This window comes from Triticum aestivum, chromosome 5D (genome assembly GCF_018294505.1).
Source record: "Triticum aestivum cultivar Chinese Spring chromosome 5D, IWGSC CS RefSeq v2.1, whole genome shotgun sequence".
Taxonomy (NCBI): Eukaryota; Viridiplantae; Streptophyta; class Magnoliopsida; order Poales; family Poaceae; genus Triticum; species Triticum aestivum.
This window is the reverse complement of record NC_057808.1, coordinates 4,135,853-4,150,856: the sequence shown is the minus strand read 5'-3', so window position 1 is coordinate 4,150,856 and position 15,004 is coordinate 4,135,853. Positions and strand designations below refer to the sequence as shown.

At 47.2% G+C, this 15,004-nt stretch overlaps 2 protein-coding genes across 2 annotated transcripts; one reads left to right on the top strand and one right to left on the bottom strand.

The window, feature by feature from the left end:
• Positions 1-1,413: 1,413 nt before the first annotated feature.
• LOC123119038 (pentatricopeptide repeat-containing protein At1g18900) lies at positions 1,414-6,854 on the top strand. Its single transcript, XM_044538687.1, has 3 exons — positions 1,414-1,745; positions 2,665-2,756; positions 3,712-6,854. Exon 3 carries the CDS (start codon positions 3,715-3,717, stop codon positions 6,268-6,270), a length of 2,556 nt encoding a protein of 851 aa, XP_044394622.1. The 5' UTR covers positions 1,414-1,745; positions 2,665-2,756; positions 3,712-3,714; the 3' UTR covers positions 6,271-6,854.
• Positions 6,855-6,977: 123 nt separating this feature from the next.
• On the bottom strand, positions 6,978-10,919 carry LOC123119040 (uncharacterized protein YtfP). Its single transcript, XM_044538688.1, has 16 exons — positions 10,730-10,919; positions 10,538-10,663; positions 10,376-10,435; positions 9,959-10,072; positions 9,773-9,860; positions 9,529-9,674; positions 9,350-9,451; positions 9,183-9,254; positions 9,012-9,111; positions 8,625-8,707; positions 8,069-8,146; positions 7,894-7,992; positions 7,750-7,800; positions 7,608-7,664; positions 7,495-7,536; positions 6,978-7,375 (listed from the first exon to the last, which is right to left on the bottom strand). Exons 1-16 carry the CDS (start codon positions 10,877-10,879, stop codon positions 7,271-7,273), a joined length of 1,473 nt encoding a protein of 490 aa, XP_044394623.1. The 5' UTR covers positions 10,880-10,919; the 3' UTR covers positions 6,978-7,270.
• Positions 10,920-15,004: the final 4,085 nt, after the last annotated feature.

Below are 15,004 nucleotides of genomic sequence, written 5' to 3'. Positions count from 1 at the left end.
AAGTGGAGCCTTTGTTCGAGGACGAGCTCGCCAACCAAACCGCCGGTCCTAAGCCGAAGCGCAAGAGCAAGCGCACGAAGGCGTACACAGCTGCCGAGGACAAGCTTCTTTGCGAGTGTTGGCGAGACATTGGACAAGACCCAAAGACGGGCGCCGAGCAAAAGCATTCGACCTTTTGGACTCGTGTGCACCGCGAGTTTCATGAGCGCAAGAAGTTTCCACCTTACCAATTTGTGAGCACGCGCGGGTGGGTCTTCATTTCCAAGCGGTGGAGGGTGATCCAACAAGAGTGCAACAAGTTTTGCGCCACCCTTGAGAGCGTCAAGGCCCGCCCCGTGAGCGGCATCGGCGTGCAAGACATGGTATGATAGCAAGCAAGCCGCCCTCTTTTGTGCCATCAAGATCATCCTTTTACGTCTTCATTTCCTATCACTTGCCCATATGCTTGCATGGAAACATTTTGTAGGCATTTCAAGCTTTGGAGGCATTCAAGGTTCAACACAATGGCAAGTGCTTCAACCTCTCCCATTGCTATCGGGTCATCAAGGACGAAGAAAAGTTCAAGGCACAATATGCCGCACTCAAGGCACGTGGGGGGAAGGGCGCCGTGGAGGATGTTGGGGAGGGCGAGCCGGCACGGCCGCGGGGGAAGACCAACTCCAAGAAGGAGGACAAGTGAGATGCGGCCACCAACGCCTTGATCGCAAGCGTGGACGGCATGATGAATAAGAAGGACTCAAAGGAGGAGGAGCGCCGGCGTTTCAAGGCGGAGCAAATGGATGCTTTCATGGAGATCCAAAGGAGGAGGCTTGATCTTGACGCCGAGAAGCAAGCCAAGATGTTCAAGCTCGAGGCGGAGAAGCAAGCCAAGATGCTAGAGATCGAGGCCGCCAATGCCAAGACAAAGGCGAAAGAAGTGGCTCTTGCAAGCATGATGACCGGGGTGGAGATCATGAAGGTGGATCTCAACGCCTTGTCGCCAAGGAAGAGGGCGTGGTTCGAGAAGATGCAGGCCGACATGCTCAAGTTCGACGACGAGTGATCTATGGCGTCAAGGGCCATCTTTTTTGTATGCCGGCAGGACCACGGGAGCCGCGATGGCGTGGTCGAACTCAAGTCCCACCATTTTTTGTGTGCTGGCATGTGTGCCGGCCGGCTGGTGAGTGCGCCAGCATGAACTGTGGTATTTTCTTGAAAAAATAACTTTCTTAAAAAAGCCTTTTATGGCAAGCATTTGCTAGTTTGGCATCGTATCATTCGACCCTTATGATATTTTTGGAGCTTGGATATCATCATCATCATCATCATTGGATAAAGGAAGCGTCCGAGAAGCTCGGCGGGCGCTGACCGTCTTGACTTGCGAAGGAAGTTGCCGGTCCCCTCCTTTTTGCACACAGCCCCTCCATCCTCCCCATCTCTCACCAAACAGTCCTCCATCCAGTACTTCCCCATCAGCGGCGCCACCCACCCGTGCGCCGCCCCGCCGAGATCTTTCCGGAGATCCCCCGCAATCGCCGGGCGCGCATCAACAAATTCGCCCTCCTCCTCCCTCGATCGCGCCCTCCTCCAGTCCTCCCTCTCCAGCCCAGCTCCGCCGCCGCCCTCCTCACAGCCGCAGGAGGAGGGATTGATTGACTGTCCCAGGGGGAGAAGGCGACGTCGCCGCCGGCCACGGCCAGGGCACGCCGCTGCCGGCTCGCCTTCCCTTCCTCTCTCGCCGGACGCCCTTCCCCTCCCGTCTCAAGGTGAGAGAAAAAGGATCTACTTTCACTGCTCACGCGTGCCATTGCTAGTGCTTCCGCCAAAGGGGATTCCGCAAATGTCCTGTCTTGGGGATGACGCGTCGCCGTGGCCGGTGGCCTGCCTCCGCCGCCACCTGCCGCCGGCCCCCCTCTTTCCCGCTCGCCCCCCTCCGCGGCCGAGGGCGGGCTGCGTCAGCCCTAATTCCCCAGCCCGGCCCCGCCCCGCCCCGCCGCCGGCGACCGAGAAGAAGGCCGCCCTGCTGTGTTTTCTTGCTAGTACCAGTACGCCAAACCGGTTGATTGAATCTCCACACGTCACAAAGGGTCAAAAATTTTGTTTCCAGAAACAACCAAAAAAAAAAATCGTGTTTCCCCCTTTGCATTCAGCTCACACACGAGATCCCATTTTCGGGCTATCACACCGATTGATGTACCCCATGATGTGGAAGTATTAGCACCTACCAAACCTTAGCTCAGAGAGCAACCTTTCCCCTGTTATCAGTAGGATCTCTGCGCAAACAATCTTTCAGAGAGAATAATATTCGTGGATCAGGACAGTCGGACACCAATGGTTCTGCAAACGGATCAATTTGCCCTTTGTTCAGGGCTTCTTTGCATGCTTCGGTATCACCATTTTGGCTTATACAAGTTGAAGGTTTCAAGCTAAGGCGAAGCAGGTGTCTAGATTATGGACTTATTCTTAAGCTCTCATCCAACTAGAGCCCTGCAGTGATAGCCCTGACTAGGCCAAACATTGGGGGAATTTCTGGGGTAACTATATAAGGCACTTGTTTTGCTGTGCATAATCTACTGGGCCAATTGAGATCATGCTACTACTGATTTGATTTACAGCTAATAAAATAATGCATCCTAGTAAGCAGTATAGTGCTATACGCAAATTTTGACCACATTTTTTTTGCAGGTCTGCCAATGAGGGCCAACATGGAGCTCTTTGGTTGGTAGAAGTCGACATATATAGGCATTCTTGAAATTTCTTGATTAATTTATTAACCAGTAAGTCCCTCCCTCCCCAACATACATTTCTCCAATTCTTTTTGACTGAATTTCTTCATTTATTTACGCATGCTGGTAAACCTTGTATGAGTTGCCGACATACATTTTTACTTTTATGCATACAGTTAAATTATATCCTTCACGGTACATAATATCATTCTCTCTCATGTTCTTAAACGACAAAAGATATGACTAGATGAACACATGAAATGAGTCAAGAAATCACATTAAGCCTGTAGCCCATTTATGAACCATATCTAGCTTGAAACTTTTTCTAGTTAAACACTACCTTGTTGTCTATCTAATTGTATGCTGTTATGCTTATCATTTGAATGGGAAGAGTCTTCTCAAATGCAACTGGGTAGCAATTACATTGCTAAAATAACCTTGGTGCATTTTGTTGATATTAGTGAGTTCTTAATAGCTAAAATGGAACACCATAATATGGTGTTTTGTATATTCAATTTGGGCCAACCGCAGGGAAAACAAATCTTGCAATATCCATTGCTAAATTAATCATAACAAGCAAGGCTAGATGTAATTATCAAACTTAATAGCTACATTACTCAGTCATTATGCAGTGTACTGCATGCTAGCATTCATTGCGCAGTCGGATTCTTTTATACCACCAGTATTGAAAAAACCCTGTTGTGGAACTTGTAAATATGCTTTAGACTTTGGTTTATTGGTTAACGGTCACGACTGTATCAGACAAGAAATGGCAAGCTGTCTGTGTTCACTTGATAATATTCATGTCCTGTTCTCTGTAGCTTATTTTTCCTTGTGGCTTGTACTGTTTCTGCGATTCTTGTGCCTTTGATTATAATAGTCCATCGAAACAAATGTGGTCATGACCTTGTATTTCTTTTATCCAGATTATGAAAGCAGAACCTCTTATTTATGTAATATAAAAGGTTGTTCTAGTTGATAACACTATGTAAACTTTATATTGCAGTTCATGTTGAGGGCAAAGCAACTCAGCACGCTAACCCAGTGTGCACGGTCCTTCTATCTTAGTGGGTCAAGGTGTGGTAGCGCGGATGGAGCTTCGTGCACGTGCCCTGATGATGACACTTGTGGTTCAAAGAGGCAGACTGCGAGTGCTATCGAGCGCAGATCGTCTGTGAAGGTTCAGCCTCCGTCTGCGCAGCATGTTGCTGGTAGTGCTACTGGATACCCAACTCAAGCTGTTAATGTCATTCCTTCCACCTCATCTCCAGACAAGGAGCCAGCATCAAGCAACAGAAGTAACCATCCTGGTAACCGTCAGGTTCAAGGAAATAATTATGTGCAGCCCTCTAAGCAGGCCGCCAGGGGCATTTCTCAGTCCGGAATCGCAGGAGCTGGTGTGTATAATGAGTTGGTAAATTTGAAGTCCTCCTCGAATAATGGAAGCACTAAGCAAGTTCCACAGGCTGGTGCCAACTATTCTAGCAAGCCATTATCTGGTGGCCAGTCTTCTAATAACAAGGCAAATAATCAGCATAGCCATGCTGGGGCAAATACACCTTGTGCCCCTTCCATGCAAAATGATTTTGGGAAGGGGGGCTCAAGATCTGGATACGCAAAGCCAAAGCAGAATTTCTCAGGGCCAGCGGCTGCAGTTTCCGGTTCACCGTCACAAGTAAGGAATCAAAGGCATCCTAATCAAGGCCACTCAAATTACCATTCTAATAATAGTCCCAATTCAGATGGCAGGTGGGCTGGAGTTCAAACTCGCAACTTCTCAGCTCCAACTGTTTATAGTGGCCCCTCTGACAAATCTCAGGGCCCTTTAGGAACAATAAAAGGTCATGGTGGAGGACCGCAGTCCAACTTAAGATCACTGAAGTCGTTGCGGGCAGTCGAACAGTATTACCATACGCTGCAGCAGATGAAGTGGGGTCCCATGACGGAACATGTTCTTGATAATCTCCGTTGCAAGATTGATGCGTTCCAGGCCAATCAAGTGCTGAAGCTGCTTCATGACCACAACATCGCGCTTGGTTTCTTCCACTGGTTGAAGCGGCAGCCAGGGTTCAAGCATGATGGCCATACCTACACCACCATGATAGGGATCCTCGGACAGGCAAAGCAGTTTGGCACGATGAGGAAGCTTCTCGATGAGATGAGCTTGGTAAACTGCAAGCCGACCGTGGTGACATACAACAGAATAATACACGCGTATGGCCGTGCAAACTTTCTGAGAGAGGCTGTTCAGGTCTTCGAGGAGATGGAGGGAGCTGGTTACGAGCCTGATCGCGTCACATACTGCACACTGATCGATATCCATGCTAAGTCAGGGTACCTGGAAGTGGCCATGGATTTGTATGGCAGGATGCAAGAAGTCGGCCTGTCGCCCGATACTTTCACCTACAGCGCCATGGTCAATTGCCTTGGAAAAGGGGGCCAGCTGGCGGCCGCCTACAAGCTTTTCTGCGAGATGATCGAGAATGGGTGCACGCCCAACCTGGTTACTTACAACATAATAATCGCCCTGCAGGCCAAGGCAAGAAACTACGACAATGTCGTGAAGCTGTACAGGGACATGCAGATCGCCGGATTCCGTCCCGACAAGATAACCTACAGCATTGTCATGGAGGTTCTTGGTCACTGTGGTCATCTGGATGAGGCTGAGGCTGTGTTCCTCGAGATGAGGCGCGACTGGGCTCCTGACGAGCCCGTGTATGGCCTTCTGGTGGACCTCTGGGGCAAGGCCGGGAATGTCGACAAGGCGTTAGGGTGGTACCATGCGATGCTCCAGGATGGTTTGCAGCCCAACGTGCCCACCTGCAATTCCCTCCTGAGTGCTTTCCTGAAGCTCAACAGGTTTCAGGACGCCTACAGCGTGCTCCAGAACATGCTTGCGCAGGGGCTCGTCCCGTCTCTCCAGACGTACACCTTGCTGCTCAGCTGCTGCACCGACGCTCACGCTTCGATGGGGCTATGCTGCCAGCTCATGGCCATCACCGGACACCCGGCCCACATGTTCTTGCTCTACCTGCCCGACGCCGAGCCCGGCGGCGAGAACGTGAGGGACCACGCCAGGTATTTCCTGGACATGATGCACAGCGAGGACAGGGAGAGCAAGAGGGGCATAATGGACGCCGTCATAGACTTCCTGCACAAGTCCGGCCTCAAGGAGGAGGCCGGCTTCATCTGGGAGGTGGCCGCGCAGAAGAACGTCTACCCGGACTCCGTGAGGGAGAAGAGCTCCTCCTACTGGCTCATCAACCTCCACCTCATGTCCGAGGGCACCGCCGTCACCGCTCTCTCCAGGACGCTCGCCTGGTTCCACAGGCAGATGCTGCTCATGGGCTCCTGCCCCGAGAGGATCGACATCGTCACCGGCTGGGGGAGGAGGAGCAGGGTCACTGGCTCCTCGCTGGTCCGCCAGTCCATCGAGAAGCTGCTGCATCTCTTCCAGTTCCCGCTCTTCGCTGCCCGCGGCAACACCGGCTGCTTCGTCGGGTGCGGGGAACCGCTCAGTCAGTGGCTGCACAACCCCTATGTCGAGCGCATGCATTTGCTCTAGTTAGTTCTTAATTAGGGCCTGCTTCTGCTTCCGCTTCTGCTTCTGCTAGGTTACGTTATATATCATCAGGAATAAACCAACTTATAGATAGCTAGCTAGCTGAACAGGTGCAGTTTTGTGGAGCAATCATTCTCTTTTGGATGAAGGAAGCATCTGTTCTAGTTTCGTCGCCTGTAGCGTGCGTGTGTTAAGAAAGTGTAGTCATGGTTGAGTTCTTATCTTTCCAAACTCTATATTTATCTGTGATGTGATGAGAACATTTAGACATTGCATTGTTGCACTCTGAATTAGACATTTAGACATTGCATTGTTGCAATCTAGCCTTCTGGAAGGCAATGCATTGGTCTTCTGATTGTTGCAGCAAAGTTTGCATCAATTCAGAAGTTTGCTCCAGGAACTTTTGCTTCACAGCAAAATTATTGCTATGATGTGACGATACAATTAATCGATGTACCTTCCTGAATCTTGGTTGTGTGTAATTTCATCTTTTATGGTTTCGCCTGTAGCGTGTCGAAACTTATTTATCTGGGAACATTTAGGGACTAAAATCATACATTCTGAATTATACAAATTATGAGAATTTCCTTCTATTTGTTTGTGAGAAGGAACATTGAGAGATTGATTTGTTGCATTCTAAATTAGACAATGGGAATTTTGTTTTATGTTTCAGCACATCAGGTGTTTTAGCTGTAAATTCCAGCCCAACCTTCAGGAAAAGCAGTGAATGCACTGGGCATATTCATCTTCTGATTATTACTGCCAAGTCTACAACGATTCACAAGTTGCTCAACTAGGATCTTACTCCACAGCAAAATTGTCACTACAACACGACGATACAGTTAGTCGATGTGAATCTTGGTTATCTTTGCTTGTTTTTGAGCTACAATACTGTGGACTAGCAGCTAAGCTACACTTTCAGAAGTTTTTATAAGTTTGTCAGCCAGTAAGAACCAAGAATCCTTGAATCTCTACCCTCCTTGTCATGATTTCATACATGTCCTTAAGATCCTTGTAGTTGCAAACAGGCTTGCTCTTCTTTGAGAATGCTTTTTGATGCCAATGTGCCAATGCTTGTCCCAGCTATATACCCACCAGTCCATGCATTCTGTGGAAAGCAAAGAGCAAATGCTAAGTTGAAACCTTTTTTGTTCCCACTTCAAAAGAATTTTAATGGAAGCATCTCCAAGTTTTTACTAATCCGCTGTGGAGATATCTACTTCTTACCTGAAAATTGAACCCGCCTGTGACCCCGTCGACATTAAGTACCTACAGCAAGATCACACTCTGTAAGATAAGATAACCAGAGGGTTGCAAGTTCAAGACAGCTGTGCTGTTACCTCTCCTGCAAAGAACAGATTGGGCTGCTTCTTGCTTTCCATGGTGCTAAGCGATATCTTTACAACAGATGAACAATTTGGATTTTTCGTGAGTCGAGTCATGTTTGTGAAAACTGCAATTAAGTTGTCGACTAATAAATACCTCTGAAAGTGGAACACCTCCAGCTGTCACAAATTCATCTTTGAATTGGCCCTACATATGACGATGAGGGAACATCAGTGAGCACAGATACATCAAAAAACCGCTATCGAGCTTTTCAAGGGATATACTTAAGATATCACATACCTTCCCAACAACCTCAAACATCCACTGTTTCAAGCGAAGGGCTATCGCGTTTAGATGACTTTTTGGCACGGTGGCCCAGTGCATGTCACCATCTAAACTCTGCAAGAGAAAACTTCGACTGAGTAAAACATCAAATTAAGGGGCTGAGTAAGGACCAGGATTCAGCTACTGCAACCTCCTGTTCTAGAAGGAATCCCCAAAACCTCTTCACCAGACCAAACTCCTTGGGAAAGGCGTTATTTACTTTGTTCTTCTGCAGAGATTAAAAAAAAAATCTTAGTACAGCTTCACCATAATGTTTTACAAGGAAAATCGGAATATTCAGGGAATATTTCTGTGACAAAATTACATAAGTCATACAAAACACTCCCTCTGTCTGGAAATACTTGTCGGAGAAATGGATGACAAGTATTTCCGGACGGAGGTTGGTTAAAGCACCCCAACATGACAGATAAAACAGAATGTTGTAAAGGTGGCTATAAGTATCTGTATCTGCAGTAGCAAATCTTCATTAAAATTTTACTCAGAAAGCCTAATAAGGGAGGCATATTAAGAAACAGAAAGCAATGTCCATCTTGTTGAAGGCATTTACAAGAACTGGTCGATTAATTTATTAAAGCAAGAGGCATTCAAAAGCAGAGTTAAAAATTTAAAACTCGGATTCTCTATTTCTAAAAAGAACTCAGACTCTCAGATGAAGACATTAACGAAGGACAGGGAAAGATCAGAACCGCATGTTGGTCTTTGTGCTGGAATAGGATCCGCTTCACGTCCTCGATGTGAATGTCCGGTATGAAGTCAACCACAAGCTTTGCTGTGTTGAAAGAAATATACATATTCCAACAAGAGAAGTGGATGAGTTCGACAATATCTTTTACTCCCTCCGTTCCACAATACAGGACGTTTTTGCAAGCTATGTTTTAGCTTGCAAAAACGTCTTGTATTGTGGGACAGAGGGAGTAGATCTTACATGCTGTTTTAAAATACTATTGTAATGGAAAGTTTCATGTGATTGATGGAACACAAAATGCACAAGCTGAAGAAATAAAACACTAGATCCAGCTATGTTCCGTATTAAAAATGTAGTGCCACTCGTGTACAATTTCTTCGGGCCTCACCTTGGTACTTGTCCTGATATAGTTCACGTGCTCCCCATGCAGACAATCGAAGAACAACAGGGCCACTAAGCCCCCAATGTGTAACCAACATAGGTCCAGTCTGCAATGGCCAAACAATTGATGTAAGCAAACATCTATGACGGAGCCTATTGCTGAAGGTGTCCGGCTCACCTGAGTTAATTCAGGAGCGCTTTTCTGAATGCCATCTAGCATCAGTTTTGCTGCGACCCTTGTGAACGAAACCTACGTGGCAGGAGAAAAGGAGGGGAATCATTTTTGCGTGCAGTGAGTCACCACTTGTGAGTATGAGATTTGCAATAGCAGTTACGGATCAATACCCCGGATAGATCAGCCAGTCGCTTGTCTGCAATTTTGAATGTGAATAGGCTGGGCACAGGTGGAATAATAGAGTGACCGTGTTGCGCAGCAAATGAGTAGCCCTGCAAGTAAGAGAAATATGTAAGGGAAAGAGTTTATGGTGTCTAGTAGAGTAAGCACCTATTTAGTGTTCAGATACCTGTTGGCTGCTGCCTGTAGCAACTAAGACATAATTAGCGCTGATGTAATCTACAAAATCAATAGTACGCTTCTCAACTTTGACAACAAACTTGCCGTTGGCGTCGACAGATGCACCGGACACGGATTTACCAGCCTGCAGGGAAACTTCAAAAAAAGAACTCAATTCCAGAAATTGTTTCTTCGTGATGAAGGGTGTGTGGATGATAACGGAACGGACAGCAGAGTCAAATAGCATTAGCTACCTCCCAGTCTTCTCGCCTCATTCAGCAGGCAGTCTACTACCGAAGCAGAGTTGTCAGTGACAGGAAAGACTCTACCGTCCTCTTCGGTCTAACATGACAATCAAAACAGTAGACATAGATAAGTAAACTGGCTTCAGTCAATGCACAAGCAAGATCCTGAAGTAAATGTGGTGTGAACTAAGCTACCTTAAGCTCCACACCATGATCTGAAAACCAGTGCATGGTATCCTGTGGCCCATGGGTGCGAAAGAAGGATCCCCGGAGTTCTTTGTACCCCCTAGGATAATTTCTCACCAGTCCCTGAGAATTGAATAGTATTTGATAAATGACAATCACAAGCTTAAAGAGCACATGTAACAATTGACTGAAAAATAGTAGTGGTAAAAATCATTTTTTATGGTTGCTGATCGAAATGGTGCACACATTGCCACCATCTCATTCAGCCAGTGAATGGGCAGCAAACTAACTGACTGACACAACACAATGGCTAGAACACAGACAGCTGCATACATTGGCATGGTACCTTGGACAATTACAAATCCACAGCACTAATATGGACTATGAAAAGCAATGGATGCAGTAGAGTCTGCAAAGTGCGCGTACCGACGGCTCGAGATGGTGCCCGTTGGTGACATTGCACCGCCCGCCGCCGGAGATCTTGACCTGCAGCCATCCATTCCAACAATTCATACATACTTAAGGAACACCATAGCGGTAGCCTTTTTCCAGTCCAATGGAAATAAGACATTGGCATTGGCATGGTACCTTGGACAAGAACTTCCCTTTCTCTATGACCACCACGTTGAGGTGGGGAGCCAGCGTCTTGGCCCTTATCGACGCGTACACCCCGGCGGCGCCGCCGCCCACCACAACCAGCGACTGCTCATCCTCCTGCATGGCGAACAGAGTCAGGAGCTAGGGGCGGCGGCAGGCCGGCGGCTGAGCTGGGCTAGTTACCTGCTCGCGGGCGTGGCCGGAGGGCGCCGAGGCGCAGACGGAGGCGGGGACGGAGGAGGAGCAGCGTCTCCCGCGCAAGACGAAGGGGGTGGCGCGGCGAGCGGCGGCGGCGGCGGCGGCGGGCTGGAGCCACGGCCACTGCGGCGGCATTTCGTCGATGAATTCGGTGGAAGGCTGGAAGCAAGGTGGACTGGATAGTGTAGACCCATGGGCCTGGGCATGCTATAGTGTGGGCCGGGTTTAGTGGGCTGGAGCCCAAATTCACTAATCTCTCTACTCCTAATGACGAGTTGGTGAATCGTCTCCGCGGTTTATTTTCGCTGGTTTTTTTTCGTCTCTCCTCCCACCACCCCCTCCCACCCTGGTCCGCGGTTTATTTTAGCTGGGTTTTTTTGTCTCTCCTCCCACCACCCCCTCCCACCCCGATCCATCGGTTTATTTTTCTCTTCACTCTTTATTACAACCAGAACTTTCCTAACGTATAATAAATCACGGATCTAACTTTCTTAAATTATGCAAATCAATCGATTCCTTTTATTGGTTCAATTTGTCTCAGGAAACAAATAATACATTTTAATCTAACTTCCTTAAATTATGCAAATCAATCGATTCCTTTTATTGATTCAATTTGTCTTAGATTTCAAGAAACAAATAATACATTTTAATCTAACTTTCCTAACTTATCTAAATCAATCGATTTCTCTTATTAGTGAAATTTGTTTTAGGAAACAAATAACAGACACGTCACAACTTTTCTCCCAATAAATAGTTTCTTAACATTTGCAAACTTTCCTAATCAGACACGTCACAAACGGGCAGGTACTGATATCACGTTACCAAACAATAAAACCCCATTTGCATAGAAATCAGCTCAAAAATCCTAACTTTCCTAAATTTTTACCTTTCCTTGATAACAACCAATATTTTCTATGTTTTCCACCTATTGAAGAAAATCACCCCTCCATCGATATATATTAGCATTTTTTTGAACTGAGATCTCCGGGTTATGATTTTTTTTTGCGATTCTTTCCAATTGTGACCTCTCCTTCCACTCCGGCTCCTTCTCGCATAAACACCTCCACCAAAGCCAGGTGACACCGCCCCAGACCTCCTGCCTCTCCACACCTTCTCCGCCACCTCCTTCTCGTACTCCATTAACAATCCCTCCGCCACATTTGTCCACGGCGGTGTCGAGGGCATGGCGCAGCAGCGTACCAGCGGTAGAGCAGCGCATAGCAGCAGGAAGCAACACGCAGCAGGCGAGGCGAGCGACCGGCGGTGGAGGGAAGAGATGCGGCCGGCGTGGCTGAGGGGGCGGCCGGCAGAAGATGGCCACGACTGGAGGCGGCGCGAGGCAGGGGCGCGACAGCGGGGCGAGCAAAGGGATAGGCGGCAACAGACGAGGCGAGCGCAGCCAGCGAGAGTGTGGCGCGCGGCCAGGGTGTGTGTCGCACGGGGCACAGTGGTGCCGTGGCAGCGGCGAGCGCGACGGCAGCGGCGGGCGCGACCGACGCGGTGTAGCACAGGCGTGGCATGGAGAGGGAGTGGCCCCGCGGGCGCGGAAGAAGAGCGGTAGGCTCGGGCATGGGCGTGCATAGGAGCGGGCATGTGCCACGGGGTCAATCCGAGGAGCTCGGTGGCTACCCCTGCAATGGCCATGGCGGACGGCGGTTCTTGGCCATGGCGAAATACCTAACGAGAGCAAACGAGAGGGAAAACAGGGGAAAGGCAAGAGGAGATCATGGCGGTGTCAATGGCGCCCTAGGGGAAGACATGGGAGCTCGGGGCGGCGCGGATCAAACGGCAATGTCGCGGTGAGCCAAGGTTGAGGAAGACGGCAATGACGTCGATGCGGGGGTGCTAGACTTGATCTCGTTGGCGCAGACGAAGTAGCGAAGGCGTTCGGAGCTCCTCGACAAGCTCCTAGCCCGCAGGGAGGGCAGTGGTCATGTGGACAGGGTCGGTCATGGTGGCCGTGGCGTCTGACTTTGTCCAGATCGACGGGATCGAGCGAGCGAGGAGGAGAAGTGGATTTGGGAGGGGGCGTCGAGGAGGAGTGAGGCCATTCCCCTTCGATGCCAGCGAGGTGGTCGGGCGGGAGCCCGGCTCTGTAGCGACGCGGCTCGGGGAACAGGAGAAGACGACCGCACGGGGACTGGACCGCTGAGCCGGTTCGGTGGCAAGGCCCGGGGGGCAGGGCGAATCCCCTTTTACATCGTCCTTTTGGTTTTTCAATGTATTCTAATATGTTTCTCCTTTTTAACACCGTTTTCTATTTATTCTTATCAACTAAATGATCTCTACTCCTAATGTCTCAGTTGGTAGTCTCCGTTCCGGATTTATTTTTGTCCCACCTCCCGAGTGAGGGAGAGGGGGAGAGAGAGTGAGGAAGAGGGAGGGAGAGGGTGTGTGTGTGAGAATTTAATGGTAAAAAAGGTCGTCAATGTCACTTAATATGTATGAGAATATTAAATGTAATATTAACATAATTGATATTGAACTTTTAAAGTTAATGTGGCCCCGTTACAACGCACGGGTGTTCTTCTAGTAAATATTCCATTTCAAGTGACTTTGTGGAGTGCAAAAAAGAAGGTTTTTCGATGTTAGGAGGCTCAACGGTGGATGCAACGTCACACTAAAAAGCCATTTCACTCTATCCCCTAGAGTTTTGGAGGAGCATTGAGATGCAAAAAGCGGAGCTGGAGATGATAACCCTAGAGGGTCTTGCTGCAACTTTTCTTGATTATTATCAGTTCTCGTGTTCTATCAATAAGTTTGTGAATTAGTTGCTTAGGAGTACTAATATATTGGGCCCTTTGTCGCAACTCATTTCATCCTCCAAATTTCTCCTAAAGAGGTGATCATCTTGCAAATGTCCCTACAAAACCATCACGGAACCATCACCTAAATGGGTCTTCAAAGAGAAACAAGCGGGCAACGCATGGTATTTTGTCCCAAAAGAAAAATTGATAATGTGACCCACCACGCGTTGTATTCTTTTTAATGTTTATGAAATATAAAAAAATCCTACCATTCAAATTAATGTACACATGTTTCAAAAAAGTTCATGATAAATTTTAGAAAATGTTTATAAAATGTAAAAAATGTCTTGCAGAACTTTTTAAGAAAATGTTTCATACCATTTAGAAAAAAATGGTCAACGTGTATTTAAAAAACATTTAACATGTACTCTAAAAAAAGGTCATCATGCATTTAAAACACATTCTACGTGCATCAAAAAAAAATGTCCAGCCTTGTCTTGAGTGTGGATCATCAGTTTTCACTAGTAATGCTAACCCGACGGTGGGCACACATCGAAGTGTGGCCCCCACCGATCTTCTCCCATATCCTGTCTTATGCTCATACCGCGGTGACATTAGCGAGAACTTTCCTTCTACAAGTGTGTGTGTGTGTGTGTGGACGACATAGTTGCTGCTCTCGTCATCTTTGTCCTCTCCTTAGGTGGCGACAACAACCGAGCAAGCGTAGCTCAGGCGGATATTCTTGTGGACTTGGATGTAAAAGTGGAGACAGATGTTCTACACCACACCTGAATAATTTCCTCTTTTTTTAGGAAAAATCATCATGTCTAGTTTATCTTTCCCTAATAATAAAAGATTTATTGGTTCTGGCGGTATGTCACCAAAATTACCCCTAAAGTTGGCATAAATTACCCACCATGCATCTGTAAGTGAGAGAAAAAAACAACCCTTTTATCCTCGTGAAGGCGCTTTCAGTTGATTCATTTACACACAGTCTTCTTAGATATCACAATTTGGCAGGTAGTGCACTGGCTAGAGCAAGAAACCCAGGTTCAATCCCACCTAGCTCCCTTCCCCTTTCCTTTTCTCTTTTAGAAACCGTGAACACCTAACAGCCAACGCACCCTATTGGGCTGGCACATGATGGAGTCTAGACGGCCTTTGTTCTTTATTCCGGTTTTTTTGGCTATTTGTTTCTCTTTTTTGTTCTTATATTTTCTTATTTAAAATAATTCTGGATTTCCAAAAAAAATCCAAGTTTTGATTTTTTTTTCTGAATTTATGAAAAAATATTCCATAAATCATAAAACAAATTGGATTAAAAACAATGTTAATGATTTGGAAAACTATTTGCATTTTCAAAAAATGTTTTTGAATTTGAACCAAATGTTCGTGAATTTAAAAAATGGTCATGATTTTTTTAAAATGTCCAAAAAAGGGAATAATAACCGTGAATTACAAAAGAAGTTCATTGATTCAAAAAATGGCCAGTTCATAATTTCTTTTATTAATT

Bases quoted from the DNA above. Each gene is read 5' to 3' on its own strand.
- LOC123119038 (XM_044538687.1), top strand. From the start codon at position 3,715: ATGTTGAGGGCAAAGCAACTCAGCACGCTAACCCAGTGTGCACGGTCC.
- LOC123119040 (XM_044538688.1), bottom strand. From the start codon at position 10,879: ATGCCGCCGCAGTGGCCGTGGCTCCAGCCCGCCGCCGCCGCCGCCGCC. The intron at 7,801-7,893 runs GTATGTGATATC...CGTCATATGTAG, and splicing joins TGTTTGAGGTTGTTGGGAAG to GGCCAATTCAAAGATGAATT. The intron at 7,376-7,494 runs GTAAGAAGTAGA...TGCTTTCCACAG, and splicing joins CAGGCGGGTTCAATTTTCAG to AATGCATGGACTGGTGGGTA.